This window comes from Anser anser (assembly GCF_964211835.1).
Source record: "Anser anser genome assembly, chromosome: 20".
NCBI classification, from domain to species: domain Eukaryota; kingdom Metazoa; phylum Chordata; class Aves; order Anseriformes; family Anatidae; genus Anser; species Anser anser.
The window spans coordinates 11,991,983-12,019,317 of record NC_139741.1 but is presented as its reverse complement, the minus strand read 5'-3'; the positions used below and the strand labels follow the sequence as shown (position 1 = coordinate 12,019,317).

At 50.4% G+C, this 27,335-nt stretch overlaps 2 protein-coding genes across 4 annotated transcripts in view; both read right to left on the bottom strand.

The window, feature by feature from the left end:
• Positions 1-2,850, bottom strand: part of STX1A (syntaxin 1A) — a 105,459-nt gene extending 102,609 nt beyond the window's left edge. For both annotated transcript variants that reach the window (XR_014574211.1, XM_083806209.1), the window contains exon 1: positions 2,739-2,850. Coding sequence is in view for 1 of the 2 variants with exons in the window: in XM_083806209.1 (XP_083662335.1) it covers positions 2,739-2,768 (30 nt within the window). In the remaining variant the exon portion in view is untranslated. The remainder of the gene's footprint in view (positions 1-2,738) is intronic.
• A 2,622-nt stretch (positions 2,851-5,472) lies between these two features.
• Positions 5,473-27,335, bottom strand: MKS1 (MKS transition zone complex subunit 1). Of its 2 annotated transcripts, XM_083806204.1 has the most exons (18): positions 27,191-27,334; positions 26,996-27,117; positions 26,860-26,927; positions 26,119-26,274; positions 24,941-25,038; positions 24,627-24,755; positions 24,205-24,309; positions 23,672-23,780; positions 22,759-22,815; positions 21,744-21,786; positions 21,162-21,224; positions 20,330-20,400; positions 19,369-19,438; positions 17,944-18,051; positions 17,278-17,411; positions 15,856-15,938; positions 15,678-15,775; positions 5,473-15,186 (listed from the first exon to the last, which is right to left on the bottom strand). In XM_083806204.1, the coding sequence occupies exons 1-18, from the start codon at positions 27,268-27,270 to the stop codon at positions 15,080-15,082; spliced, it is 1,701 nt and encodes a 566-aa protein (XP_083662330.1). In that variant the 5' UTR covers positions 27,271-27,334; the 3' UTR covers positions 5,473-15,079. The 2 variants fall into 2 exon arrangements, with proteins under 2 accessions (XP_083662330.1, XP_083662331.1); XM_083806205.1 differs by lacking the exon at positions 17,944-18,051 and having other exon boundaries at positions 27,191-27,335.

Here is a 27,335-nt window from a genome sequence, read left to right as displayed (position 1 = left end):
GCTCACATTGGCGGCATCTGAAGGCCCCTTCTCACCCCCCGCAGCAGCAGCCTGGCCCCATCACAGGCAGCTGCTCCCCACCCCAGCAGCAGGGGATCCCCAACAAACACCGCTGCAGAGAAGACGCAGTTCTGTCGCTGGGAGGACGCACCTCCTGCAGGAGGCCAGAGTGTCTTTAGGGCTGACCTAGATGTCACATTGAATCTCTTCATGCAGCAAGGCGGGGCGCATTTCTTCCTGCCCAGTAACACAGGGACAAATCCCAGCTACAACGAGGTGACAGCACGACGAGAGGACCTGGCTTGCCAAACAGCCCCAAAAACACCCAACAAAGCAGCACAGCGCTGGCACAGCACAGGCTGGGGAGTACTCAGGAGACAGGGTTGTGCCATCAGCCACCGAGGACACCCCACATGCCAGGACTTCACCACACTACTGAAGGTCACACAGGGCAGGTGATAACATGCACTTGTCAAGCAGAGGGCCAAATCCAGGCTCAGGGCAACCAGGTTTGCTCCTGTTGGCCTCAATGGCACGTGGCAACCACCTACAAAGAGCACAGAGCTCTGCTGGTCATCTTCCACAATCAGGCCTGCAGGTTGTTCCTCCTCCATAGCAGGGTAGACTTTGCAAACGTAAGTTTCCCTGTTCCAAGGCAGTTCAGAGCAGGCCTGGGAGTGCTGCCACCCCCAAGCACCAGATACACTAAAATGAGTTTGAAAACAATCAGGGTCCAAAGGTTCAGAAAAGACACAGATCAGCGTGTTGAATGTCAAGCATCATTTTAAAAATCCCATTAAGATAGGAAGCTCATGTTCTGCACAGCAGCAAAAGCCCTGCATCCCCTCCTCAACCCCAAAAAAGACAGCTTTTTTCTTCTTTTAAATCATCTCCCTGGCAGAATTTAGATGCTGTATTACAACAGGAAGGAACTGTCTGAGGCTGTTAACAAGGCTGGCTCCAGGCACCAGATCATTAGCACAAAGTGGGCCCCAACGTCCCATACGGGAGCACACCCCTCCTGCGAGCACGGCCCTAAACCAGAGCTTCTCATGTGCTGCCCTGCTCACGCAGCCCTGCCAGGCTCTGGGCCAGCCACAGCACACACCCCCGGGGCATCTACGCACCCCAAGCCGAGCACTGCACCCAGCAGCCCCATGCGGACCCCTCTGAGTGCATGGGCACAGGCAGCGTGTCCCCCTCCCCGCTCCCCCCAGCAGGTGCCAGAAACAGCCCCAGGAAAGCTCCTGCACGTGGGGGCTGCAGACCCTTCACTGTTACAGCTGGAGGTACTTCATGCTACCGCCGAATAAGGATCATCTGTAGGAGAGATGCAAAAATCTCCTGATGCAAAAAGCAGCATGTGCTTTTTTTTTTTTTTTTTTTAAAGATATTTAAAGGAATGGATAGATTTTAAAATACTCTACAGCATCACTTCTCAGCCAGCACTGGCTGCCAAGAGGACGCTCACGGAGCTGGGTTTCACTATTATTATTAAAAAGCCTATTTTCCAATTCTGTTTCCACAACCTGCACTGTTCATGGAGAAAGAGCCCCTGTTTGGGTGCTTTCCAAGCACCCAGGCCGAGCAGGAAGGGTACAGATTTTCTTTTTATAGTCCGTTTCTCCTCAAGCATCTACAGCCACCCCCTCTTCCCCTCACTGGCGTCACCGGTAGGAGAGCTCCGTATTCCTGGCGCCTTCCAGACAAAGCCAGACTCCCATTTCAGGTGGCCTCAGCTAGGTCTCTCCAGACAACGCTCAGCCCCAGCACGCATCTTTGTCTGGAGCTACGAGACCCGCCAGGCCGAGCAAAACCCCTGGTTTACGGCACAGCACGCAACCTGAAGCAGCCAAGATGGGAATGGTTATTTTTAGAGCACAGGACCTGCCAGGTGAATGTTTGCTGAAGCTCCTGGTGCATTTCTGATACCGTTTCAAGCCACCCTGGCACAGTGGCACAGCCGCATGGCCCATCTCGTTCCCTCCTCTCTCACAGCGCGGTGCCCGGCCGCGGGGGACGAGCGCCCATTCCACGACAAGGGTGCTGCCTCGTGTCACCCGCCCGCGCGGCCACACCTGAACGGCTGCGCAGCTCCAGGCTCTTCCCAGGCCAGATGACATCAGCAGGGCGAGAGGGATGAAAAAGCAAAACGCGCGAGGGAAGGAGAGGCCACCGCCTGCAGGGGCCGTGGGACAGCCCCCGCACCCCGCGCCCCCTACCCCCAGTCCAGCGGGAAGCCAGCCGTTTTTCGGCTGCGGGAGCTCGCCCGGCCTCCCGAACGGCTGCCGCACGGGGCAGGACCACGAGGCGAGCCGCCGGCCCGCAGCGGCCGCGACAGCCCAAAGCCTTCGGCGAGCAGCGGGGCCGCAGGGGCGGCGGCGGGCGCCGGACGAGCACCTCGAACGAGCACCGGGCACCGATGCCCGAAACGCGGAGAAGCCGGCAGCGGCGGACGGAGGCGCCGCGGGAGCCCTCGGGGAACGGCCGCACCGCCCGGCCCGCGGGGACCGCTCCGTGCCCCGCAACCCCGGCACCCGGCTCGCCCCGGGGCCCCCCCCGCCGGTGCAGAGACACGGCCCGGGGCGAGGAGACGGGGGGGGGGGGAAGGGGGATCGCGGCCGCGCTCCGCAGGTTCCGCAGGTTCCGCAGGCCCCGGGAGCCCAGGACGCCGCCGGCGCCTCCGCTCGGTAGCGGGGGCGAGGCGGTCCCCGTCCTGCCGCCTGCCCCCCACTTACAGCGCGCAGCTCCCCGGTCCGGTCCTTCATCGCGCCCCGCCGCCGCTCAGCCCGGCCGCCGCTCGGGGGAGGGGCGGGCGCGGCACATGCGCGCAGCCCGGCGGAGCGGAGCGGAGCGGCCCCGCGGGGCGCTGGGAGCGGCCGGGGCGGGGGGGGGGTCCTACGGGAGGGGGGTGGCGCTGCGGGGTGCCACGCGTGGGGGTAAGCTGGCAGCGGGGCGCGCCGGCAGGGGTCGTGCCGGGGGGCGCCCACAGGAGGGGCTTGGCAGCCCGCGGGGGCTGGGACGGCGGTGGGGCAGGGGCCCCGGAGCTGGGCCCTCGAGGAGCCGTGAGGCGACCCAGGCCCAAAGCAACGGCGCCAGGTGGCTGCTGGGGGGGGGGAGGGCTTGCCACTGTCAGGAGGCTCCCCTGAGCCCACCGCCCACCTCTGCCAGCCGGGCACAACAGGAGGCCCTGGAGCAGCCTGAGGGGGGACAGAGCTCCCCAGGATTCCTGGGACGAGCAGAGTGCTGGGGTACACGCGGTGAGGATGCCTGGGTCTGCTCCTGCCTGCAGTCCTTCACCAGGGAGAAGCTCCAGAGGCACCCAGGCAAAAGGCAGCGCTACAGGAACAGCCTCTGTGTGTTGCAGCAGCCATATGTCAGCCAGGCATTATCATCCCAGCAAAACTCTGCCCCTGTTCCCTGGGAAATGTCCACTCATCACGAGTCAGTGCCATGACAGAGACCTCACGGAGACAGTTCCTGAACTGCACTATTCCCCCTTCTTGGCGGGGCAGGGGGAGAAATGAAGATTATAAAGCTGGTAGCCTGCAGTACGTATGTGGAGGTCGCTCACTACCATCACGGGCAAAACTGACTTGGCTTGGGGAAGATGGACTTCCCCAACCGCACTCCTGACTCTTCGACCTCCCTCCCCCAAGCGGTGCAGGGGAATGGGGGTGACAGTCAGCTCATAACCCTTTGTCTCTGCTGCCCCTTCTTCCCTCAGCTCTCCCCCTGCTCCAGCACGAGTTCTCTCCACAGGCCTGTTCCTGTGGTGGCTCTTCGGGGGCTGCAGCCTTCTTCAGGCAAGAGCCACGGGCCGTGCAAGTGCTCGGGGGACACAGAAGGGGTCCCCTGCAGTGCTCCCACCACCCCAACAGGGGCACATCGCTGCCCACTGGCTTGTGCCCCGTGCAGCCATTTCGAGCTTTTTTTTTTTTTTTTTTTTTTGCTGTCGCACCACAGCTTTTTTTGTCAGGTGAATTCGGTCTTGCTGGATTCTTGCGGTTCTTCCCTGCCGCCCGCTTCCGCTCAGCGCTGCCCTCAGCTCCGACGAGGGGACGTGACCTCCCCGGGGCCGCCGAGAGCCCCGCGCCAGGCCCCGCTGGGGGTGCTCGGGGCCGAGCCGGGCCGAGCCCCCCGAGGCAGTGCTGGGGCGCGGCGCCCTCTGGCGGCCGCGGCGAAACCCTGCGGAGGCGCCGAGCGGGGCCCGTCCGGCTCCAAGGCGGTGGCCACGGGCACCGGGCTCAGCCCCCGGGCCGCGCAGCCCGGTGCCCGTCCCCCGGCCCGTCCCCCTCCATGTCTCGGGGTGGGGCGCCTCCGGAGCAGGGACATGAGCGGCAGGGCCCGGCCCCTAGCAGCGGGCTCTGTGACGAGGCAAAGGGACCTTTGTACGGGGCCCTCTGACGAGCAGCCGGGATGTGAGGCCTCTGCTCCGCACAGCTGCATCCAGAGCCTGCAAGGCTTCTCCTGCAGGTGTGTGGAGGAGAGCAGGGTGCTCAGGAGCCCATGGCAGGGCTTGGCCAGCAGCCCTTCTCCTGCCAGCCTTGTCCCAGCTTTGGTAAGGACCTGGGAAAACCCTCAGCCCTGTCGCCCAAGCCAGGAGCCTTGGGAGCTCAGCAGGGCAGACAAGAGGTGCTTGGTTTCTGGCTACATCCCTCCTGGCACCTTGCCGGGACATTAGCAGGAGGGCTTTGCCCATCCCGGTGTTGTGGATTTGGGTCTGTTGCCAGTTTGGCAGTTTAGCCAGGGGCATGAGATAAACAACAAGGAGAAAGGAGCCAGTGCTGGGCAGGAATCTGTGCCAGAGAAACAGTGATCATAGATTTAGGAAAATGGTAGTTTTGACCAGATATACAGTGGGCCTCCTTCACCCCCGTGTTGCTCTGTCAGGTGAGCCATCTCACCCCACCCTGCTCCCAGTCCCAAACACGGCTCCGTGCCTGGAGCAAGGCAGAGCAGGCTGTCCCAGGACTTGTCTGCTCTGCAAGTCTCTGGGGACATTCAGAGCCCTGACCATGGGGCAGGGGCACAGGTGAAAGCCTGACTGACCCAGGAGAAGTGACAGGAGAAAGCAGGTGTTAGGGAGATGGGCTGGATCCAGCATCTGCTGGTGGTGAGGCTGCTGCAGCTCCATGCCCCTGCTCTAGCCAGCAGTGAGGCTGAGCATGCATTCCTGCTGAGCACACGCATGCACGGCGCATACATACATGCATGGCTGGCCACACACACCTGACAAACAGCTGGTCCCCCGGAGACAGCTCTCACGCTTACCCTCACCATTGGCCCCTGCTTCAGGGCCACCCCACCCCTCACCCAGGTCCACCCACATCCCCACGGGTGCTCACAGGCACATGTGCCCCAGGGGCTGCACTGCCAACACACCAGCCCTCGCCGCTGCATTTGACCCTGGCTGCTGCGCTCACACCCCATACGCATATGTGTACGCAGAACAAAGAGCCCTCACCCAAAAAAAGTTAGAAATGGAGTTTAATAAGACAGACTGTGCTGATCACTGGCATAGAACACAGACAGACAAGCATTCTGACCAGCAAACTGTCCACGTGCAACCAGCCTTTTTTGCCCCCATATTCTACTTTCCCGTTCTTGGTCTTCTCCACATCATCCAGATCCACCCCTTTCCCCACCTTTGGTTCCTCTCTTAAACACCATATAACATGTTCTGTACAATTCCACATGCTCTTCCCCTGTATTCCATGCCCCCAGGCAGAAATAACACTTTGCGCTTTCATGCCTTAGCCCTGGGGCTGAGGCTCTGCAGGCAGGGCCTGGAGAGGGTAGCCCTTCCTGAGCCCCTAGTTTGGGCTCCTGCCTGCCTTTGTGTCACTGTGCTCCTCCGGGTTCCTGGAGACAGACTCTGATGGGCTGGCAGCCCCTCTGAGGGGCCTGAGAGTAGCTCTGCAGGGTGTTACTTGGGGTCCCCGTGCTCCTCTGTGGGTATGCAGAGGAGCTTAATCACACAACCTACCAGCAGGGAGAGTTCTCTTCAACAGGAACAAGGCTTAATTTAATCAAGTGACAAGAGCACTGTGCATTTCTAAAACAGAAATCGCCCCCTCTGCCATCACCCCCGTGAGCCCTCCCCATGGCCGGAGCTGTGGAGCCCACCTTCTTGTTCTTTTGTCTTCTCTCTCTGCCACCCCCAAGCTGTGCCTGGGGAGGCTGGGCAGGCCCGTCAAGGAGCTGTCTCTACTGACAGCAGCTCCCCCTGAAGAGCAATGCTAATTTAGTCCCCAGGCTCACACTTGCCCACACAAGCTCCCTTCTCATCTGGGAGGAGCTGCAGCAGTGAGTGCAGACCCACTCACTCATCCACCGACTGCACATGAAACAGGTTCAATGTGAGGGGAATCTGTGCAGCTTGGCTGCTTCGCTCCCACCTGGGCTCTAAGTGAACATGCACCCAGCTGAAAGCACTCCTGGTGCAATTATCTCAGCACTCCATCCTCAGCACCTTGTCCAGCCACCCCAAGGATTCCCGCTTACAGCTCTGATCATGGTGGGCATGCTGTGACACACCGCTGGTGCCTTCTCACATCCCCCAGAGCCCATGCTGCCAGGGGCAGCCTTCTCCCCTCCACAGACAGGTCTGCTCCATGCATACTGGGGCCCTGATCACTCCAAGAGAGGACCAGTGTTGTTCAGAGCGTGCTGCGGCCCATTGGCTTCTGTGGAGAGCTGGGACAGTCTTGGCAAGGTGTTCCTGCAGGTAAAGGGACCAGCTTTTCTCTCAGAGGATTTGAAGCTCTTGCTCCCATCACATACACCTACCAGCTCCAAAAACAGTTCTTCAGTCAATTAGAAAGAAGTGCAACAGGCATCTGGGTCTGTCTTTGGGCCACCAGACATCCATGTACCTTTCAAGAGCTCTAAAATCAAGGAAAAATCGTAGACACCTCAGCTGGGAGCACAGAAACAAGGGTCTCACTGAAAGGAAAGTTCATACTGGTGGAGCTTAAGTGTTGGGCTTAACTATATGTGTTACCTTGTACCAATCAGCTGTTACAGCACCTCTCAAATTTTTGTACTGCACTGATTTGCTGCAGCTTGTTAGGTCAGGGTCTCACTTCACTGTGTGTTCATGCACTGGTGGCACAAAAGGCCTAGTTGCTGCCAATCGCTCTAACACGAAGGATGGTCTCACCCACTGTTGGAAGGGCACACAAAGCCAGTGTAACGCAGCAAAGAAAGCCCAGCCTGCTTGTGCATGCAGACTCTTTGCTGGCCTAGCCATGCCTGCTGTCCTTGCACACTGGGGCAGCTCAGCTCTCAGCTGCTCACCACAAGGCCTCACACCTCCCTGTCCCTACCGCCCCCACGGCTAGCAGCTCATTGCCTCCTGCTGTGGGAATTGGCTGCTCCTGGGACAACTCCACATGCCCTGTGCTCACTCCTCCCTGAGGCAGGTCAAAAGCCTTCCAGACCCAGCTCCCAATACCTCACCTCTCACAAAAGCCAGGATGCCATGCTCCGCTTGTCCCAGTTGAGATCGTGGATCGGTCTGACCATGCTTTTGCGTGTCACCACACTGCAGAGTCCTTTTCCCTGCTAGTGCTAATGTTGAACAGCTCATTTTGCCTGTCATCTCATGGCACTGCATGGCTCAGCTCTCTCCACCTTGCTGCTGCCCGAAAGATCTCCAGTACCAGCTTCAAGATGTCAGAGCAGGGACCCCTGCTAGCAAGACAGCTCAGCATCTTCCTCCACGACAGCCTTTGAGCTTCCACATGAAGCACCCTTTTTAGCTAAGTCTCATCAAAAGGATCCCACATAAACATTTCCCTCCTCTCTTAAGCTCCACAGAGAATCATAGAAGCCAATATTCCCACTCTGTAACCAAGTCCCTTCCAGTTTCCTACGCATCCGTTCCCATGTGCAGCCCAGCAGGGGCTCCCTCCACTAAAAACTGCAGACCCCTCTCCCTTCCAGCCAGCTGCAGACCATGCACCCTCCCTCCAGTGCTACATGCCACCACAGGTGCAGATCTCTCTCCCATCTGGGAGAGTGGCACAAGAGAATGCTACAGGAACTTGTTCTGTTGAGCAGCGAGAACTGGAACTGAGACAACAGAACAAACCCCTTTCAAATACCCTCTCAGAGCAGCATCTGACCCCAGGAATTCAGACTCAGACGTGGGGGAGACTGGATTCCCAAGAGCCCTGGAGACACAAAGACTAAATGGAAGAAACAGCACTTCATTTGTACACGCAACAGGGACCACAATAAAGGAAGTCAGACACCCCCTTAATTCTAACAGTGCCTACTTCTGCAGCACTTGATGTATTTAAGAGCTTTCAGGTGAGTCAGGCAGCTGACAGCAACTGAAAATGCAGCACAGAAACCCAAGGAAGCTCATATACCCGTCATACGTGAAAAATTACTATGGTATTTTGAGCAGAGATTGCAGGAGGATGGCTGCTGAAGTATGCGACTGATCTAAGATTGAACTTGCTGTTTCTGAGGACTTGTATCCATAGAGAGAGACCGGATTGTGACTGCAAATGGAGTGATGAGCTTGGATGTGCACAACAAGGTGGTGCAGAATAAATTCTCGCCAAAGCGTGCAGACATGCAGAGAAAAGGAAGCTGTTGGCCCTGAGCAAGGCTGAAGGTGCAGGCAAGACTGAAATCCAGAGTCTGCATGACAGAAGCAGGGGCTTGCAGGACTTGCAGCTTGGCTGAGACTTAGAAAGCAGCTGAAGCTGTTCATTCATCTTGCAGTCACTGCTGCCACTTCAGGGGAACTACTGTCTTCAGAGGCAAAGGACAGAAGTCCTGCAACAGCTGCCAGAAGTAGTATGTCAAGGAATATACTGGAAAGCTGCTCAGTGAGGGTAAAGACTGGAGCCACTGAGCACAGCAGCGCTGATGGAGCCAACTAGACTCACTTAGTGCCAAGAACACACGCCAAGAGCAGGCAGGAGGTGATTAAGATAGGCCACTGCACCACCTGCTGCCCCATGCTCCGTAAGCGTCGCACCAGTGCCCTGCTGCCTGTGTGCCCATGCCAGCACGGACATCCTGGGGAGGAGCAGTGCAGAGAAAGGCATACAGGACTGCAGTCACAAGTGGATCCAGCCAGTGAGCTGCAGGTTCCCACTCCCCATGCTAGGAGAGCAGAGAGAATTTGAACAGAGATTACACCAAATGCTTGTCTCCATGCCAACAGTCATTAAAAAGTTGTACTCGAAAAGCTAATACTGTCTACTGTCTCACATGCCCAAGCGACAGCAGGATGTTTTGCCATCCTCTTTTATGATAGCAAGATTCCTGTCTTAACACTGCCTTTGGGGCAAGAGTCCAGCCCAGCCCGGCAGGAGTGGGGGAGTTCAGCAACAACAGAGAGGAGGTAAGGAGGGGAGAGAATCTGTGCTAAGACTTGCAGAGGTTGAGGGAAGGTTTATGTGATTATCTGTTGTGCCAGACATGAGAAGAGCTATGCCCCTGAGGGATCCCTCCCCAGGTTGCTGTTTTGCCTAGCCGATGCTGGTAGGGCATCCCAGATCCACATCACCTGGCTGTTCTGCACACCTTGCACTGTCTCAGTGTTTCCGCACAATCCACAACGCTAGGCAAGGCAAGAAACCACAGGAAGGCGCTGATGGCAGAGGCTGGTGTCATGGTGAGAGCAGCTCAGTGCTGCTCTCACAGGGTGGAAGTGCTTCAGTGGTGCAAAAGAAAGGGTCAGAGCGGCTTTTCTGCTAATAATCAGGGCAAGGGTTGGTAGCTGGGAGAAACGACAAAGCAGAGCCAAACCTTCATAGAATCACAGAATGGTTTGGGTTGGAAGGGACCTTAAAGACCATTCCAGTACCAATCCCCTGCCATGGGCAGGAACACCTGCCACTAGGCCAGGTTGCCCAAAGCCCTGTCCAGCCTGGTCTTGAGCACTTCCAGGGATGGGGCATCCACAGCTTCTCTGGGCAACCTGTTCCAGTGCCTCACCACGCTCAGAGTAAAGATTTTTTTCCTTACGTGTAATCTAAACCTTCCCTCTTTTAGTTTAAAGCCACTACTCATTCCAGAAAGGAATAAACACAGGTATCTATGTACATGGTACCGGAGAAGAGAAAGGATAGAGGAGAGGTGACCAAGGAATGTGGAGGGAATACAGCCCTTGCAGGTACAGTTAAGGTGGAAAATGTTGTGAACAGAACTAGAGAGAATCCAGCAAACCAGACTCAGTGTGCTTCCAGCAGCAGCAAGAAAAATGGCCATTCACTTTTGTCAACAGCTTGCCTGATCTCTCAGACTCACAATGCCGTCTTCAGAGCCTTGAGAGAGCACCACAGTGCTCACAAGATTTACAGCAGAGAGAACAATGTATCACAGGCTCATTGGCAACCTGGGATGGGATCATCCCAGAGAAACAATAACCACTGAGTAGGAAACACACACTCCCTCCTCTGCACACCTCCACCAGCAGCCTTACAACAGGCTTTGCTCAGATCATCCACAAGCTGACACCGTCAATTGCTACGCACCAGAAAATTCACAAGAGAAAAGAAAATCTGTGAGGGATGATCGACAGTCTCCATCATCTCCATCTTCATTTAAAAAATAGGTTGGACAAACAGCTCAGGCTGATATTAAGTTAAGGTGATCTTGCCTGGACTAGATCTCAGTGTCCACCTTGACCTTTCTGGCTTTCTAAGGCCAGAGCAGATCATAAAAATCCACCTTTCCTACCTGCCCAAAAGGCTGATCCTCACATTCTCAAAGACCTGGAAAGCATAAAAGAACACAAATAAAAGTTTCTCTTTCACATACTACAGACAACCTCACAACTGTTTTGGAAGTCTTTTTTTTTTTTCAACATTTAAGAAATTGTGAATGAATTATAGGACTGATACAACCACAGACTTTCTGATTTTCTGTGTTACTTTAGAACAAGATCTTGACAGATGAGAGAAAGGGAAGTACCTGTGGTCTACACAGCACTAGGGTTCACTTAAAAAAACTGCTTGAAACAAAGCAGTAAAAGAAATTCATTCCAACTCAAGCAATGATTTCGATACAGGAAAATGAGTATACATTTATTTTTGATTAATCTAATGAAGTGTGGTTTTGTACTCTTTTGTACTCTCACCTGCACTCTTGTATTGAAATGTTGATATTGACTTTAGGGAATACAGGCTGTACCTTAAGAAGACAAGCATAATAAAAAGGTAACTGGGGGTGGAAGGCAGAGCAGCCCACTCGTTCACCTCACTGCCAGGAGATGGCTTACAGCAAGCTTTCATCTGATACCTTAAGCCCCTGGCCAAAATGAAAACATACCGAGACAACAAGCAACATGCAGTCATTTAATAAAGATCACATAAGCCCCACAGTGCAGATAAAAAATACTTCTCCCTCCCCACGTACCATGCAAGGACAAGACATCCCTGTAGGATGTGTCTGCTGCAGCTTCTTCTTCCCCAAAGCCGGCAACAGCCCTTCACATGCCAACCTACTGTCCTTCCCAAACGCACCTCTGAGGTGCACATCCCCTGCCTTCCAGCACATTCCCCTCCCTGCTGCAGTGCTCCTTGTTAGTACTGGGCTTCCAGCTGAACAGGGCGGGAAGGCGGGCAGCACAGCCCACCCCCCCAGGCCACACCAGAAGACTTCGGTAGCCCCTGGTCCACCACAAGCGGTTGGTCAGGGCTGAGACAAAGGGGTGTTTGAGGTTTGCAAGCAAGGCCGTAGTTTGAAGTTATGAGTCTTCCTCAGTTGAGTGAAACCCCTTTCTGGGGTCCGACTTTTGTGCAAAGTTGTTCCTCCAGTCATGCAAATGACTAATTTCTACGTGTGCCTTTTCTGTTCTATTTACACTGCAATTTTGGATTTTCTAAGGGCTGCTGATGTGCATCCTGCAAGCTCTGCCAGCTGCTGGCAGCCTTTTCTTCCACCGAGCCAACATTTCTTCAATTACCCTTTTTTTGCATAGTTTATTTAATGAGAAGCCTGGTAGACCCCCAGGGACTCTCAGCTGGCTCCTGCCCCCACACAGACCACATCACTGCTAAGGCTGCAGGATTCAGCCTCCAACAGGTGCCCACGAGGAAGTTTGGCTGGTGCTGAACATTACAGCTCTGATCTGTCCTGTAGGCAGAAGACATTGATGCTCAAGAGAAACCAGCTGCAGCAGATGTGACCAGATCTGGGGACCGCTGGCCATGCACCACAGACAGCACAGACCTGTCTCACTGCTGGACACAGAGGTCACCTGCAGAGGCCACAGCATTGCCCAGCCTGCGTCAGCTGCTCCGCCTGCCCTCCAGCCTCTACCTTCAGTCCACAGCATCCTGCAGCCTGCCAGGCTCCCCTGCCACGAGTGCCTGGGGCAGTCCCACTAACCGTGCTGCTCTGTTGCCCCAAGCTCTTGTGTGCCCACAACTTCTGTCCCTTCCCCTCTCTTCTCCTGTTGAGTTTCAACTCAATGTCACTGCAGAGGTGCCCCTCCATTGAAAACTCTAGGGAGACTCCTCTGGGAAAACCTTCACCATTGGAGGAAAAACACTGACCTCCCCTTCTTCCCATCTATCCCCATTTACTGTTATTTAATCCATGCATACCTAGTGTATGCACAACCCCCATTCCAACTGGCCAGGCGTCTCGGCAAGCTCAGAGAACAAACCCTGCACCAGGTGTCAGTTTTGTTTAAAAGATCAGTGATATTTTCATACAGATACATGTATATGGAAATTACATAATTTCATTTATAAAAGGGCATATTCAAAGAACACTTGCTGAAGACTTTTTTACAAGCATCAGTCAGTTTGTTCTGTCAGGCCAAGGAGGCTGCAAGTACGATGGTGAAACTGCTAACCATGTGTTGCTTCCGAAGAATATTTCTTTGGTTATAACTGATTTTTATTATTAAATTTTGCTCTCGAGTTTCTGTAAAATTTTATACTAGTCAGAGTTTTAACTATCAAAACTAGTATCATTATGTAAACCTTACTGTATCTCTGTGTAACCTTAACATTCAACCCACCAAGTCCTGCCATATAAACACTCTGAGCAACAAGCACAAGATGGGGAAGGGGTCACCTAATTAGAAGAGCCCATTCTCTCAGGATCAGCCTTCAGCATCATCTCACTCAAATAAGTGTTTTATTACTTTACTGCTAAAATGCATATTCTCTTACCTTGTAACTCAATCCTGAAACATGCTTCAGATACATGAGATTCAGCTATTAGTGATAAGCACAATAGAAACACCCTAAAGGAAATTAAGTATTGCTTATAAACATGCAATGAACATGCAGTAAACATACAGAGTCATGAAGTGAACTGTGATTAAAAAAAAAATAAAAGAAGGTGAGCGGCTACAAATTCCTTGAACACTTTTCATCTTGGGCACTGAGTGAATCAATCTCCGTGAAATGTGACCGTATCATTAAAGACTGTGATAGTGCATACACCCAGACAAGCCTTGATTCTGCTATTACAGAACTGGGTGTTTGCCTTCACAACTATAATGCCTTATCTGCCACATCACACCAAAAAGCGTAAATGTAGATCTGACTCATACACAAGACGCATCAGCCAGCTCTAGGCCAAGGACACTGCTCTGCTTAACAGGCCAAGCTATGTAATACATTCTGGCAGTTTCTTCCATGAAAAAGCAGGGGTAGCAGGCAAGGTAGATGAGCAAAAGTCCTCTTTTGTAAGTGAGATTACCAGGTACATTTCAAGTTGCCAGACGATTCTGCCAGGAATTATGACAAAAACCAAAGACGAACAAACCGGGGAGTTTGGTTTTCCTAGTGAAGGCTGAACAAGATCAAAATGGAAAGCATGAGGTGAGGATACCAACGGAGCATGAGGAAGGAGTGGGATGTTCTAATAGTCACACACATGGCTGAAACCATGAGTCTCACATCCCCTGCTAGTGAGGAACATGCAGAGGAAAGCCAGTTCCTATTTCTTATTCTGCCTGTGAATTCTACCTTTACAGATACATCCATGATCTCAGCCTGAGATTTTTCTTCCTATCCCTTCTGTCGGGAGCAGAGTAGAAGAACATGTGGAGATGTGACTTGTGTACAAATCTATGCAGCACTGTCAGTCTGCAGGTAGCTTCGCTCCCATGGATTTAAGAGAGGAACAAAAATAGGGGAATGAAATAGGCTGAGAAAAGAACAGGAGAAGAACCTGGGTAAAAAACAAGCAAAGCAATGAATTGCAAGCAGAGATGATACAATGAACCACAGCTAAAAAGAATAGCTTGAACAGTTCAAAGTTCAGCTCTTGTGCAAACATTACAATCTGCTCTCATTGTCTGCAAACTGTCCAGCTCCAGCCAAAGTTCTGCTATGAGCTAAAGGGACTGCGTGTTGTCAGTTGTATTCTCAAAGTCCTTCTGCTAATTGATACAGAGACACAAGAGCCGGAAATTTCAGACACAAAGAAATACAGAATGTAACCCTTTCCTCCAGTTCTGAATCTGTCATATATCACTTCGCTTTGATTTCATACATTACAGGTGGCAGAGACCTCTCTCTCTAGGAATGAATAAATCTTAAAAACACAGTTGGACAGATTCATTTTACTGAATATTGACCTATAGCTACAAGTGCTGACAACAATTATCAGCATTTCTCAAGAAGTCAACTATTCATTTAATTAAATACCAAACAATATTCATGCCTTGACCTTCAACAGTAACCTCTTCTTTAAGAAGAAAAGTAAATTTACCAAGTCAAGTAGACTTAAAATGTTTTCTAATCACTTACTATTCAATACTTGAAAAGGTGTTAAAGGTTTCACAGGTCCCATATCCCATTTTAGTCTGCTCATCAGAAATGTGAACAATCGGCTGTACCGTTAGGGCCTGGTAACAAAATGCCTTGAAAAAACAGGGTGCCTTCCACAGATACCTACGGAAACACAAAGACTCTGGATCTAGATGTGAGGCAGACTCCTGCCCCCATCCAGAGAAAGCTGCAAAAGAAGGGATTCAGAAAGCTTGCAGGCACTGGCCTTTGGACTCCTCCTGAACCGGGGAAGTTTGTATCAGAGAGAAGATGCTAAGTGCTCCCAGGCTAGAGGCAGTGGAGGTGGTCAATCACGGTTCTTGTGTCTGGTGCACAGTGGAGACAGAGGTGCTGATGAGGTCTTGGGGAAGGCTCTCACGTGCTTCCTGCATTCGGCGCCGTGCCCTCTGGAAAGCCTCTGCAACACAGCAGGTGACAGCAAGTCAGAATGCATCAGACAGCCTCAGAGAAGAGGAGGGATGAGTCCGCCCAGTGAACATCATCCCTCTCAGAACAGGAGTCTCACTAAGTACCACCAACAAAGCACCTGGATCTTGCTGCTCTCTTCACTTCCAGCCCTGTCTTTGCCCTGCGCGTAATGGAGTCAGAGACAGAGCCTGTGCACCACAGCCACAAGCTATGTTTTGTGCCAGGAAAGACCAGGCAACCCAGCCTAGGCTTTGCCCTCATGGAGTGAATATCCCTCCTGCCTGCTGAGGGCTGATGCCTCCTCAAGTTTCCAGCGATTTCAGGTCAGAACATTTAACCTCTGCTATGGACTCAGACTCAAGAGAGCTCACAGTGGGGGACAATCAACCCCACAGCAATGGATTCTCTCTGCCCACTCTGTAAAAAGGGGGCAAAAGTGAGCCCGAGGCTCCCCAGGCAGAATGAGACTAAAAGCCCTACCCAAAACATTGTAGACAGAGCTCTGCTGGCTGAAGCCTCCAAGCCGGTCCAGTACACTCTGCATGCGATGCCTCGAGGCACTGGTTTCCAGAAAGGCTCTACACAGAAGTACAGTTTGAAGTCAGGGCTGGAAGAACACTGCTGTCAAGATGGAGCTTGCAATCACTGCAGCACTCACTTAGACTGCTGCAGGCAGTAAAGCCGGAACGTGACATTCCCTGTTGTCTCTGTGCGAAAACCAAAGCGGCTCAGACGCTCTCCCTGCAAAGACAGCAAAAGTTCTCGTAACAGCAGCCTGCAACCTGTTGCAGCAGGCTGACCCTGGCAAAAATGAGCATGCCCCACCAGAAGCATGCACTCCTGCAGGCACAGAGTCTCTTCCAGTCCTGCTGCACACAGAAAGTGAGGCAGGAGAGAAGGGCAGATAGTACCAGGCTGTGCTGAGAGTAGGACGTAAACACTAGCAAGCTGATAGTGCAATGCTGAAGGAAGGTTTCAGCTGCTTATTCTCACTCGAAGCCACTTAAGACTAACTTGCTCATTACACCAGCAAGCACCTCTGCAGCTTTCTTAAGAATGTGGAACTTCTGCCTGCTTCACACCCATCAGCTTATCACTGCAGGCAACTCAATTCCAGGTGCAGTACAGCCCATGTTCCTTACAAAAACACATGAAGATGTCTATACTTGGTAAAAAAAAAAAAAAAAAAATGGTGACCTGACAGACACTTTTCAGACAAGGACAGCACAAGCAGGGGCAAGGCAAGACTTTGGTCCACGTACAACCGCTTCTTCTCGGTTACACACACCTCAAAAGCCAGAGAGCTCTATCTCAGGGTTTGCCCATTCTTGTCTTGCTCACAAGTATCAAAGGGGATCCATTTCTTTAGTCAGAGGGACATGACCACCAGATTATTTGTTCAACTCCAGTCCAAACTGTCCACAGACATCTGAAGTCAAGAGACGCCAGATTCTGCACCTGGGATGGGGCAGCCCTGGATATACGTACAGACTGTGAATGAGAGGCTGGAGATCAGCCCTATGAAAAGGGACCTGGGGGTTATGGTCAACGACAAGTGGAACCTGAGTCAGCAGTGTGCCCTGGCAGCCAAAAGGGCCAAGTGTATCCTGGGCTGTGGTAAGCACAGCAGAGCTAGCCAGTCAAGGGGAGTGCTTGTCCCACTCCACTCTGCACCGGTGCAGCCTCACCTTGAGGGCTGTGTGCCACTTGGGGAGCCACAAGAGAAGAAGGACATCAGCCTCTTAGAGAGGTCCCAAAGAAGGGCAACAGACATGGTGAAAGGCCTAGAGGCTCAGACAGGAGCTGTCAGGAAAAGGTTCTTCCCCAGGAAGCTTGTCAGGCACTGGAACAGACTCCCCAGGGAAGCGGTCACGGCACCAAAGCTGCCGGAGGTCCAGAAGTGCTTGCACAAGGCTCTCAGACATATGGCTTAATTTTCAGGTAGTTCTGTGTGGAGCCAGGAGTTGGACTCAGTGATCCTCGTGGGTCCCTTCCAACTTGGGATAATTTATGATTCTGCAGTTCCAAGAGCATAATCCACCTTTTCCCAGCAAGAGCAATGTCCTGCAGTTGAGCCTACCTTGAAGGTTGCTGGTATCCTGACATAGGTCATGTCCTCTAACTCAGGAGATCCACCAATGAAAAATCTCCTCAGTTCAGCAACAGTCCCCAGCTCCACAGGGCGCCAGGTAGGAATGGTGAGTATGTGGAGACCTGACCACAGGACGGGACAATTTAGACAACAGAACAATTTAGCAGCTATGACCAACAATGTAACGTCACAGAGGTCATCACAGTAGATGGATACCTACTGATTCCTAGTGTCTTCCCAATAAGCAAGCCCCAGTCACACAGACAGCATTGAAATTACCCTTGCCTATGAGGAGCATCTACTTATTACTACATGAGAATGTCAGACGAGTTGTGAGCCTCAGATTCCATCTGGGACAAAGGGGGCCTATTGCTAGTATAAAGATGGGCATGCAGCACTACACAAAAGCATCATAACATGCAATTTCGCAATGGAACCACTGAAGGAGAAAGGACAGCAACACATGATGCTTCTCAACAAGGCATAACAGTGCACGATACATCAAATCTCTCTTTGCTGCCTCACAGACAGCTAGCAATTCCCTTCAGTATGCAAAGGTGAAGCAACGCCAGGATGGGATGCACCCATTCCCAAGAAAACCATTTAACTCTCATTTCCCTAGACACTTAACATAATGTCCCAAGGATGTTTTACCTGGAGATGCTGGCAGCACCAAGGAACCATACCCTTCAACACGGTATCTCTGCCAGAAATCAAGGGACAGAACCTCAAAGTAGAGAACAGGCCATTGAGGGAGACAGTCTGCAAGGAAAGGGAGCAGATTGCAACTTTTTAAAAGCTGTAGAGGGAGATTATCACAGAGGGGAAAAAAATACTAAATGACTAACTCCACTAGCAAAGAGCCCTTTCTGTATTTCTCCTAAAATGGCAGACCTAGATGTATGGGTGATTATTTTCCCCTATAAAAGCTGAACCCTCAGACTTGAGAATGAAAACAGAATTATTGGTAAGATGCTACAAATTTGGGAAAATTCTTTGTTTTGATGAGTCTCTGACAGCAAGTCCAAACTGGTTTCTCTATCATTTGTGCAGACAAGACACTCTTCTGCAAACAATTGATGCAAAACATGGGAACCTTTTTATCTCTGACCTTTCTCACCATTGTTGGGGGATTATTAACTTGGATTGTCCTACATGCCTCCAAGCATTCATTTATTTTCTCCATGGTGAAAAAAACTCATCATATTTATCCCAGGCTTAAAGTTTGTTAATGTTGAATACTCCAATCCAAAGTGTTGGTTGAATTCTCAAATCCAATGCATACACTGGATTCAAGTGGCAGGCACGCTGTAAAGCTGTCCCTGGTGATTGCAAAACAAAGAGCAGAGAGGTTGGTGAGGAAACAGCAACGTAGTGAAGCGGTAGGAAAAGGCAGCAGAGAGATCCAGCTTAAAATAGAGATGGAAATTTCAAAGTGACATAGGCAATACAAAGATTATACAGGTCACTGAGTGTGTCTACTAACTTAAGATTCAGCACGTAGTTTTAGCTGTGGACAAAAATACGCCTATTTCTTCCACTGCTCTGTGCAGTACAACGTGCACGACAATGCAGACCAGCATGCCAGGCATTTTGAGACAGACAAGCTAAGACCCAAGTAGTTTTGCATATGGCTGAAGCTGAAGCTGACTATAACCTGGAAGCAGAGCAACGTCGATGAACACATACAAATACTAACGCATTGCTGGGGAGGGCAAATTTAGTATGTGTCCTGAGGTTATGCCGTGCTGGGGTGAACATCTTCTGATTGAGCAACATTTCCCCGAAGTGGTCACGGCACCAAGCCTGCTGGAGTTCAAGAAGCATTTGGACAATGTTGTCAGAAATAGAGTCTGATTTTTGGGTGGTCCTGTGTGGAGTTGGACAATACAATCCTTGTGGGCCACTTCCAGCTAGGGATATTCTATGATTCTATAGTTTTATGATTCTGTGATTCCCTTTGTTTACAACTGTCCTTTCACCTTGGCAAGGGACCATCAACACGCCAAACAGCATGATGCCTACACCGCAACCAAGAGATGTCAGAGCTTTATATTTCAGAGAAACAAGGAGACGTACCTTCTGATTCATTTTCTTGGGAGAAAAACATCTCCAAAGTGAAGGGGTAGCAGAAGTACGCCACATTATCCTAGAAAAGGAATGGGACAGAAATCAGATTCCTGGAGAAGAGAGTTCCATCACTGGTATCACAGGGGGTACAGAAAGCAGGGAGAAAAGAAACAATGGTAGAGAACTAATGATGTCCAGCCAAGATCAATCACATCGCACTAAGAAACACTTGACTGCACGATGGATCTGCACACAATCCCACTGCCATGTTGATAGAACAGGCTAAAATAAAAAAATAATCAAAATAATGAAAAAGAGCAAAACACCTCAAATGATCATTCAGCCATTTGCATAACTATTACAGAATGCCACAGTCTATACAGGAGTCAAGCAAAATATCTCAAACAACAGTCCTACCAAAATGTTGTATGATAATGATTTTAATATGCAAATCAGTTCACATAAAATACATAAAAATACATTAAAATTTGATTACATTAATACATTAAAAGTTTATAAAATTCAGATTTTACTGTCTCTCAGAGAGGAGCTGGAAGAAAGGTTGACTCTGAGAAATCAGTTTTGAGACTGTGTGCACTCCAGTCTCAGGCAAGCCAGAACAATTCTCCATTAACTCTGAGACTGTGTGCACTCCAGTCTCAGGCAAGCCAGAACAATTCTCCATTAACTCTGAGCATCTGAGAACACAAAAATCAAAGATCCAAAGGCAATCAGCCAGAAGGAAGGAAAAAGTAAGGTTCTAGAAACTGCTCTGACATTTTATTTGAGTACAGTGGAACCATGAAAAACGTCAAGTATAACAACAATGAGGAAGATTCCAAATATGCTCTGCTTTTGAAAGGAGCTATCGTGCCAGAGTCTTTGATGAATAAATCTGGAACTTGTTATACATTTCACTTCAGAGAACAACTGTTCAAACTCTGCTCTGCAGGTCTGAAAGCATCCTTACCCAGCCCACTGTCTTGGTGGTGCAGGTCTGTGTCACTCCTGATAGCTGCTGGAATGCGGGGCTTGACCAGTCTGGGAGAAGAGAACGTGAGCACAGGGGTGAATACTTTGGGTGAGAGGAATGATTCATATACCAGAGCAGCTCAAAGGAGAAAGTCAGACCCAGATGTTCCCCCATACTGAATTTCCCTAGGTGCATCCTGCTCCATCTTGTTCCAGGTGCTCTCCAGAACACCCTGGATGTATGAGAGCACCAACTCCACCTTTGGACAATGGTAGAACCTTATCGAAACGTACATAGAAGCAAAAGCAGCATCTCCTCAGGCAAACATCAGGGTATAACCAGAAGGGAGCCAGGGCCATAGCTTCAGGGGGTTAAACACATAGTAGGATGTGCATGTTAGTGTTGGGAACCTTATGTATCAGTCAAAACTGAATACATTAGTGTCAACACAAAACATGAAAACACAATGCTGGGCAGCAAAATCAGACAAGGTCATTGCTGAGGCAGAAAAGACAGGAAGGCTCTTCTCTGCAGCATCACGAATGAACCTAGGGTAGTTTGCTGGACACGATCACCTCTGGTTAAGAAGTCCATGGACCAAATCCAGCCAAATTTGGAATGGACAAGAGGGGAAGATGCTGACATACTCAAACATGTCAGTTTAGTTCAAACCACCGAGTTCTGCACTTTTAGCTCTGAAGACTTCTACTTAGATCTCAGACCCTACATTACCTTTTACTAACTTTTAGCAGAGCTGATCTGACTGACCAGCTTAAGCATGCTTTATTCCTTAAATCATTGTGATATGGCTGGAAGCATGAATACTCACGGTCAGGCAGCTCCAGGAAGAAATGAACATAGAGGTTGTCGTACTCATAGCCTTGAGCTGAAACTGAGAAGAGAGAATGAATTTCAGCAGCTCACTTCCACACTAACTCCTCCATTACGCACTGTAGACTTTTGGGAGAGGCATCACAAATAACCTCAGCACAACCAGTTACTGCTAGAAGCTGGGAAAAGGCAGGGTCTTTTAAGTATAAAGAATAAGACCTCAGAGAAGACTTTCTCAAGACTAGCCTATCCTCATATAACTAACCAGATTAGAGAGATCACAAAATTAATTGCCTTCTTTGCTATAACATCTGTTAATTCCCCTGTCTGTTGTCCTTTATTCAGAACCCTGCCTTCCTAGAAAAGCTGCAGTATTTATAAACGTCCAATCAGTAAATGCCACTTGAGGGGTTAGTCTAAAGAAGCAGCGGAGAAGAGGGAGTAAGTAAAGAATTTTAGGGAGAGAATCACCTACTCTAGACCAGGTTGTGAACCAATAATCTTTAGACCTTTCATAGCCTCAGCCATCCCAGCACACCTAGATTTGCCCCTACAGTTACTGTTCATAATGAGGACTCACCTACTTCTCCATTCACAAAAAGACGCAATGTACCAGGAAGAGTCTGTAGAAACAAGCAGATAAAGGGCTCAGCGACCGCTGGTGGAACCTCATTCAGTTCCCCCCTAGCAGTGTCTCACACGGATATCCTACAGACATTTGTACTTGAATGCTTCACTTTGCAGGTCAGGGAGAAGTCATCACTTCTTGTATCAACCTCTCATCCTTTCCAGAAGTCAGCAGTCCCTCTGGATAGAGGCTCCCTACTAAGACCAAATTCCTGTACTGCGGGAATTCACTACTCTGTAAAGCAGATCTTCTACAGATTTCTAGATGGATATAAAAATGTAGTGAGAAGTCACTTGCAGAAATCATAAAATCATAGTCCTGGTTCTCCTGTAGTGTTCTTGCATTTGCTCAAGAGTATGAAAAAAAAAAACAACTGAAATAACAAAGCCAAAAATCCATACGACAAACTGAAACACACTTCATTTAACTAACTGCAGGAAAGAGTACAACTTTCCCACTTTGGCAAACAAGACTTTAGCAAAAAAAAAAAAAAAGATTGCAGCCTAGGTAACTTAGTGAGCAGGAAAACTGTGCGTGAGAAAAGAAAAATTTAGTGAGTCCGAAGGTTGGGAGGGGCTGTTTACTTGAACAAAGTGGGACATAGATAGATTTGATATTCAAGAAGTTAACAGCAATCCCTATCCCAAAAGATATAAATCCTCTTTCTGTCTTATTACAGTCAAAGACCTTCAAACAATGGATGCAGTCTCACTGAGACTGTAGCGTTCAGCATGCTCTGCTACAGGTCTGACAGATGCATGTTGGACCTTCGCAGGCCCCTTATCCATTGCAATCATACCCTTTCAACCCGATTTTCAGTAGGAGGCCATGAGGTAAAAGCTGCCAACACACCCCCAGAATGACACAATCTTTGCAGACTGGTACAGATGGCAGCCATGTGAACCAGGTGAATAGCCTGCAAAGGCCGCAGGGCTCCAGGTCCTTGCTGAGTGCCGCTGGTACTCACCATCTCAAATTCTGAGCCTACAAGACCACTGAGGTACTCCTTGTGCCGACTGTACAGCTGAAGACACAGAACAAGTGGATTAGAGTGTCTTTTTGATTATAGATTTTTACTTATATTACTGCAAAAATTGTAATGGATATGTAACTTAAAACCAACTTAAACTGTTGACAGGCTCAACTAACAGTTTTTTGCTTTTATAGTAGATACAGAGAATATAAGAATTTAATAGAACAAAAGATGCATAACTGCTAGCATTGCATGAAACTTCAGCTTCAGAAGAAACCTCATCAAAGGTCAATATGAAGTAAAAAGAAGCTCCAAAGAATCAGCAGTTCTTAAATGACATAATGGGAGATTAGTGTATCTAGATCAGGATTTCCTAATTGGCCACAAAACCAATAAGGAACTGTACAAATTAAAAGTAAAAATGAAAACAGACTAAGTATCTTTTTAGACTGCCACAGGCAAAAAGATGATGAAAAAAGGTCGAGGCACAAAAAGAGTATCTCAAGTATCCTGGAACATTATGGGTAATGAGAAATCATTCAGGAAGTATACAGGCAGCAAGAGGAAACCCAATGAAAGCGTTTGCCCACTGCTTGAAAGGGAAGGAAAACCACTGGCAGGTGACACTATTGGTGGTTTCTTGCATTAGCTCTTACTACATATATCAACTACAGTCAATAGCCAACACAAATTTACCAGTGGCAGATAGACAAGGCCCTCAACCTAGTTTAAGGAATGAAGCAGTCAGGGAGTATTTATTGGAGTTCTTATACCACTGAACATGATGAAACTCACTGCCAATGACATTCATTTTGTAGCACTAACGATTATGTCTACGTGAAGGTCTTTATTCCCTTGGTCAAATCAGGACGACTAGCCAATATAATCAGTAGAGGCCAGTCCTTACATCTCTGAACACACGCTGCTCACGTTCCTCCTCCTCTTGCTGCACTTGGACGGATGCATTCTCAATGGTGTATTTCCACAGCTCTCGCTTCTGTCTATCCAGCTCAATCCTGCAGAACCCCAAAATGCATGTGGAAAACCCCATTATGCAGAAAACAGACCCAGCAATATTATCAGCTGTGCCATCATAACACACCAATCCCCCTCATCAAGGCCTGAACAGAAACAAAATGTCACTAATGGTCCTCTCCTCATTCCTGAGTGCCTGACAGCATCAATAACTCAGAGAGACTTGCTTTTGTCCATTGTACACATAACCTGTATCCTAGGGACTGGCTCCAAAGCCCCACACATCATACGCACAGTGACACCAAGCACAAGGAAACAATAGCCCTGTCTTAGAAACCTTTGGAATAAACCTAAATAATAGCCCTCAATTTAAGTGCAGACTCACTGCCTAAGGGGTAATCAGGAGACAGCAATTTCAGCCCTCCATACCAGTCCCAAATGTGGTACCAGCCCTGTCCCGCTCACCAGTAGGCTCTTTTGGTGCCAGTAAAGTCAGGCTTCACTGTGATCACTCCATTGCCATCCACCTTGATCGTGCAAAGAACATGTTCATATTCCCTTTGACCAAGCCTAATGGAAGACATCAAGAAACACAAAGACAGTCTAAATAGAGCACATGGACACTTTCTTGCTCCGGAACAGCAGAGCTGGTAAAGGCACATGGAGGTACAGAAGGGAATAAACATACCAATACTTCCCTACATTAGTTTAAGAAGCCTTTTGGAGGGATACATTCCATACCTCCAAAGAAGCAGAGAGAAAATAGCAGCTTGAGTTACTGAGCTCTTTGAATTCCCTCCCCTTACTACTGAGAGAAACAGATTTGAGTAAGGAGAGAAGATGGGTTTGTTTCTGGGAAATTAAGATAATTTGGGGATTTTACTTACTTCCCATAAGGTCCCAAGTCCCCCATGATGTACATAGTCTGAACAGGAGTGTTAATCACATGATTGTTCTTTATAAATTCTTCTGAGGGCTCCCAGGTGATGATTTTTGACTTCAGAGAATTCGCTTCTCTGTCAACAACACAAGTAAAACTTATTGTCAATTAACTCACTGTGGTAGCCAGCAATGAACTCTCCCAAGATGAGGAGTCAAACTGCCAGATTCTGAGTGCAACACAGCTCAAGCCACCAACCTCCACGGACCAGGCTGCTCTGGAAACCTGCATTAGCAAGCTCCAACTCCAGTTTGCACTCACATTGGCTTACGGTCTTGTCTTCTCCTCCTCACATTGGCCATCCTCTCTGCCAGATATGACGGCACCTCATGATCTGAGTCAGTTACCTTCTGGCAGTGCTGGAGGAAAGAAACAGAATAGAACCAGCCTAAATACAACAGGACTTCTTTCTCAAACACATCTCCACTCCTGCAGAACAGAACAGGTATTTACACACACACGTGCATGGACAAACTGCTAAAAGACTGTAGCTGATTCACTGCTCCTGTGGAAAAGCAGAGCTGAACTCCATCCAGCAAGTTATCTGCAGACGTGATGAAAGTTTCCCTCCCTAACTATTTTACTGATTGGTCCTTGTAATAGGAATGTGTGGTAACTTTATTGGTATGCATACGGTGTGTATGTATATATATTAGTTTGCATTTTATGCTCATAAGTGGAATTTCTTGTTCATACAGTACGCAAACTAAAAGACACCTGCTCATCACAAGGTCCAGAGACAGCCCAACCTTGGGGATACATACTTTGCTATTCTGCTACTTGGATGATCACAGAAGCAAAACTGCAGACAATCAAGATCCTAGCACCCTAAGCCCCTCTAAAATATGCTTGTAACCTCACACCCCACATTTGGGGTCACAACTATAACAAGATCAATCCAGGAATGACTGGATCAGAAGCTGTTTTAAGTTTCACTCAGCTACGTTACGAATCATCCATCTAAATGTCCCCAGTTTTCCAGGCAGGGTCATGCTGCCCCTCACAATTTCCTGCCGGTGAGGCTGAACAGTAAACAGGATAAAGGGGTCTCTTCCCATCCTTGGGCCATCAAGACAGCATGATTCAAGACTGCTAGAAAGCATTGTGCATGAGTCACCCCATGCACATGAATAAACCTGTGCCTTGTAATTCTGTATTCTGTGTCCAGACTTCTCACCTTGGTTGGTAACAAGCCAGCATTTTTCTAACAATGCCAAGTCCCTTCAACCTGTCCCTGCCCATTGCACTGAAACAGGAAGACCTCATCCTGGGTCTGGGATGCCAGGTGAAGCTGCCTGCAGAAGCAGTACGTTCTCCTGCTCCCAAGATATGTGGCTTGCTTCTCCACGGCCAAGAAATGACAAACATTCCCTCTGCAGTGGGCCTAGTGTTGTTGACAGATACTGCTGTACACATTATGCAAAACAAAAAGCTGGTACCTCCTCTAGGTTGGTGAATCGGTCATGATCAGTGTAGGTGAAGATGCGATAGTTCTTCCGACCCCCAGCCTTCTCCAGTTTCAGGATCTCCTCGTGGTACTGTCGGTCCAAGTGAGTCTGACAGGCTGACTCATTTTGATAAAGATCTACCTCAAACTGAGAACACCACAGGTAAAATGTAAAAGCTGCATTTCATCAGCAAGCTCAGGGCCAAAGTTTTTCAGCCGAGATTTGTGGAGACTCCTAAGTGCTGCGCTAGGGTCACAACAACCCAGTGCAGCAATACAGGCTTGGAGCAGGGCGGCTGCAAAGGACCTGGGGGGGCTGGCAGTGTGCCCAGGTGGCCAAGAGGGCTAACAGCAGCCTGGCCTGCATCAGAAACAGCATAGCCATCAGGACTAGGGAGAAAAGACCTTCAAGATCACCGCGTCAAACAAGGGGATAGTCCCCTACACTGGTAAGACCACTACAAGAAGGATACTGGGTTGCTGGAACACATCCAGAGAAGAGCAACAGAGCTTGCAATGGGACTAGAAAACAGGGCGCATGAGGACTGGCTGAGGGAACTGGGGCCGTTTAGTCTGGAGAAGAAGAGGCTGAGGAGAGACCCCATCGCTCTCTACATCTGCCTGAAAGCTGTCCCCCTGCTGGGGCCCCGCTCGCCCCGACACGGGGGCGGCGGCGGGACACAGGGGAGCCGTCGGTCGGTACAGCGCGGAGAAACCGCCGCCGCGCACCCACCTGGCTGAAGAGCTTCTCCTGCCACCCCACCTCGGCCTCCTCTTCCTCGTCCGGGGGCCGCCGGGCACCTGCGGTGGGGGGGTCGGTCACCACCGGCAGCGCCCGGGAGCGCCGCCCCGCGGGGCTCCCCACTTACCGGGCGAGGCGCGGGCGGCCAGCGCCAGAAGCTCGGGGCCGCGCGGTGCGGACGGCGGCGGCGGCGGCGGCGAGGCCTGCGCCGGGAGGGGCCCGGCGGCCGTGACCCGCTGGATGCGGACCCTGCGGGGGGACAGGGAGGAGGAGTGAGAGGGAGCAACCCCGGGGGCCGGGCCGGGCCGGGCCGGGCGCTCACCGGAGGCGCAGGTTGCGCACGGGGTCGCGGGAGCGGTACACGGCGCCGCCCGCCTCGGCGCTCCACATCGGCTCCGCCATGGCCCCTCACCATGGACACGGGGCGGCGGCGGCCGCAGCGCCTCCCCCCGGCCGGAGGGCGCCGA